Genomic DNA, 3,739 nt, shown 5'->3' with positions numbered 1-3,739 from the left:
TAATAACTGGTAATACAGGATCTCTTAGAGTTTCTTCCTTGAACTCCTTCTGTGTGAGACATGCACAGACAATTGAAACAACCTCTTCTTCAAAAGACGTACCTTCTTCGGTATCTGGGACCGGAAGGCGAGACAGAGCGTCGGCAACTACGTTGTCGCTGCCTTTACGATACTTCATTGTGAAATTATAGTTGAAAAGTCTAGCAGTCCAACGACTGATGCGTCGTGGACGAACACCTGTCCCTTGAGTGGACATTAGTGTGACAAGGGCTTGATGATCTGTCTGAATTTCGAAATGTCGACCCCAAAGATAAACGTGCCATCTCTCGCAAGCCCAGAGGATTGCGAGAGCTTCTTTCTCTCCTGCTGAGTACTTCCGCTCTGCTTCGGAGTGAGAGCGGGAAGCGAAAGCAACAGTCTTTAGTTGCTTCCCATGCTGCTGCTGGAGAACAGCACCTAGTCCGTAATTGGACGCGTCTATGGAGACGACAACTGGAAGATTTGGATTGAACATTGCAAGAATGGGAGCCTGCTGAAGGCAGGACTTGACACTTTGAAAACTGGTCTCTACGTCCGTCGACCAGACAAAAGATGCGCCCTTACGCAGAAGCCTTCGGAGGGGTTCTACCAGAGTAGCACAATGGGGGACAAACTTACTGTAATATTCTACTAGACCTAGGAAGGCCTTCAACTGCGAAGGTTCCGATGGAACTGGAAAATTTAGGACCGCGTCTATCTTCGACGGAAGGGGTGCTAGACCCTCCGCAGACAGACGATGACCAAGGAATGACAGTTCAGAAACATTGAAAACGGCTTTTCTATTTAGTTTCATGCCGGCCTCTCTAATACATTTGAGGACTTGTCTGAGATTATTATCATGTTCCTTCTGGGAGGAGCCATAGACAATGATGTCGTCCAGATAAAACTGGACTCCTGGACAATGTTTTAATATCTTGGACATGACCTGTTGGAAGGCCGCTGGTGCAGACGCCAGCCCGAAACAAACTCGTTTGAAACGAAAAAGCCCTTCATGGGTAATGAATGCTGTTAAGTCGCGACTCTTGGGGTCGAGACGGACCTGATGATAAGCAGACGCAAGGTCTAACTTAGAAAAATGGGAAGCTCCACTGAGGGAGTTCAGAAGCTCCTCGATGTGCGAAAGCGGAAAAGAATCAATGACGACTGCCTGATTTGGCGCCCGCAGATCGACACACATACGAATTCCACCGTCTTTCTTCTTAACTACTACAATGGGGGACACCCATTCCGACGCGTTTACGCGCTCGATAACGCCTTGGCGCTCGAGCTTCTGAATTTCCGCACTGACGGCATCACGCAACGTGATGGGTAAGCGGCGAAGTTTAGCCTGTACCGGCGGGACATGGTGCCGGACAGTGATTGTGTGAGTTTGGTTTTTAACTAACCCTAACTCAGGAGAAAAGAGATCCTCAAATTCTTCAAAGCCAGAAGGTAACTTAGATGCATCGCTCACCGATGAAGGTTGCAAAGATGGTCCCGACGTCGACGGATCTCTTGAAGGCTGGTCTCCGAAGACGCCTCTACTGGAGTAGTATTCAGACGATGTGGATGGCTGAGTGCCGTGAACAGAGGACAATGATGAAGGGTGCTTGCAGGGAGCACTTGAAGGACGCGGTGGAGGACTGGGCTCCACCGTACATAGGGGCTGCGGGACTCCAGCCGACTTTACATGTCCCGGGATGGCCGAGCGAGGATCAGCTGCATTGACATGGAAGCACTTGAGTGGCGCGCCCGATAAAATTAGACGCAGTCCATGCACGGCATCTGTCCCAAGCAGGGATCGGCCATTGCGAACGATGTAAAAAAGAATGTCGGCGGAGCGTTCTTTGAAGCTGACTTTGGTCTGGAAACATCCCATGACTGGAATCGACCCTCGGAGGTAGTGCACAAGAGTGCGCGGCGGTTTCCTTAGCCGGATTTGCTGCTTGAAGTTGATCTTGTTAAACATGCTCTCGGAAAGTATTGACACTTCGGAGCCAGTATCAATGAGTAAGGGTAATGTAAATCCATTCACCTGAACATCAGCGGTGAAATTCCGTGGGCGACGGTCCGCATGTCCTTCAGGGAGGACCTCCGGGGATCCGACGGTGAAGACGTTGTTTGGATGTTGTTCCCCCTCGTCGTCGTCGGGAAACGTCACGACTCCATGGATCGGCGTCTGGTTACGGCCAGGTCCAAGCCTCTCGTACCGGCGACCGGCGGCGCGGCCTCGTCCCGGCGGAAACGCCAGGCGACGGGGGTCGATGACTTCAGACGACGAAGACGAACTTCGGCAAACATTTGAAAAGTGGCCTATCTTGCCACAAGAAAAACAAGTCATTCCGGACGCTGGACACTCCTCACGCGGATGGGGTCGGCGACCGCAGAAGTGGCACGATTCCGCCCCGCGCCCAAGAGCGCGCGCGCCCGGAGGAGCATCCCGAGGCACTCGGCTTGTAAAAACACGGGTGAGTCCACGCGACTGGTGGCGCGGCGAGAAGGAAACCTTGGAAGGTGAGGAGGAAACATTTGCGGGGGAGGAGGAAACGGCAGGAGGCCGCCCTCCATTTTGACGTTGCATGTTCGAATTTGACCTCAACTGGCGGCCATCTTGTCCACGCCGAACGGGAACCCTTTGTACTGCCTCAACGGCCTGTGCCGACTCGGAACGCGGAAGACATGATGAAATTTGGCGGTAACGATCGCAATCTCGAGCAGCCTGTTCAAACTGTTGTGCCAGAAGCACGATACGTTCGAGGCTGGGTAGTCCAGCTTCCGCAGACTCTCGGATTACCCGATCTTGTACCTCCGATGATAATAATCCAGCCAAAAAAACTTCCGCGATGCGGGTTTCAAGAGACTCCCCAAAATCACAAAAAGAGCCGAGGTGCCGTAGGGCACCAAGGTACTCAAGGACACTTTCTCCCTGCGACTGGACGCGGGTGAGGAATAACCTCCGTTCGACAACAACATTCTTTTTGGTAGCGAAATGCTGATCAAGCGCCGTCATAAGAACGTCAAATTCGGAAACGGTCTCGCTATGTGCGAGGGCCGTGGATGGAAACGTTGAAACTATTCTTTGGCCTTCGAGACCAAGCAAGGACCACAACAACGCGCGCTTACGCTTCGGCGAGCTTTCATCAGCCTCTAGGACCACAAGATAATTTAAAAACGACGCTTTCCAATTTAACCAAGGATGCACAGGGGCACCTGGCGTGGGAAGAAATGGTGGAGGTGTCGGGAAAGAAGCTGTTGCCATTTTTTGGAACTTATGAATGAGTGAAGCCAATGGCTACATACGCATATTTGATGGACAAAATATCTATTATATCTATTCACTTTGCCTTTTAAAGTCAATTGGGATGTACTACATGGACATGAAACATAGCGATGCTATCGTCTACTATGGCTATGGTTGGGAGACAAAAGTTGAAAACGAAGGTGAAAATCCGAAAAAATTCCACCGAAATGGAAACGAGACAGTTTCTCCGAGTCTCGGAAAATTAAGAACGACGCTTCCGTGCGGTGCGCACTACTTGCATGAAAGAAAAAGAACCATTCGAACGGCCGTTACGGCGTTCGAAAAAAAGAACAAAGGATGGCGTTACGCCTAACCCTACTGGCGTTCGGAATGGACCATTGCCGCTCGAAACGGAACGTTAAATGTCGCTATGCATCGACAGTATTTTCATGTACTACATATGCAAAAGATGTGGTGGAT

The 3,739-nt window shown here is 50.8% G+C and overlaps 1 protein-coding gene across 1 annotated transcript; it reads right to left on the bottom strand.

Moving 5' to 3' along the window:
- Nucleotides 1-1,680: 1,680 nt before the first annotated feature.
- LOC121835757 lies at nucleotides 1,681-3,277 on the bottom strand. Its single transcript, XM_042290234.1, has 2 exons — nucleotides 2,054-3,277; nucleotides 1,681-1,737 (listed from the first exon to the last, which is right to left on the bottom strand). Exons 1-2 carry the CDS (start codon nucleotides 3,275-3,277, stop codon nucleotides 1,705-1,707), a joined length of 1,257 nt encoding a protein of 418 aa, XP_042146168.1. The 3' UTR covers nucleotides 1,681-1,704.
- Nucleotides 3,278-3,739: the final 462 nt, after the last annotated feature.

This window comes from Ixodes scapularis, unplaced genomic scaffold, assembly GCF_016920785.2.
Source record: "Ixodes scapularis isolate PalLabHiFi unplaced genomic scaffold, ASM1692078v2 PGA_scaffold1__304_contigs__length_218370807, whole genome shotgun sequence".
Taxonomy (NCBI): domain Eukaryota; kingdom Metazoa; phylum Arthropoda; class Arachnida; order Ixodida; family Ixodidae; genus Ixodes; species Ixodes scapularis.
The sequence above is the reverse complement of the archived record's forward strand: the minus strand, read 5'-3'. Positions and strand labels throughout refer to the sequence as shown.

Excerpts from the sequence above, each read along its gene's own strand:
- LOC121835757 (XM_042290234.1), bottom strand. The coding sequence starts at position 3,277 with ATGGCAACAGCTTCTTTCCCGACACCTCCACCATTTCTTCCCACGCCA. Across the intron at positions 1,738-2,053 it reads ATTTCACCGCTGATGTTCAG|CTGATCCTCGCTCGGCCATC; the intron begins GTGAATGGATTT and ends ATGTCAATGCAG.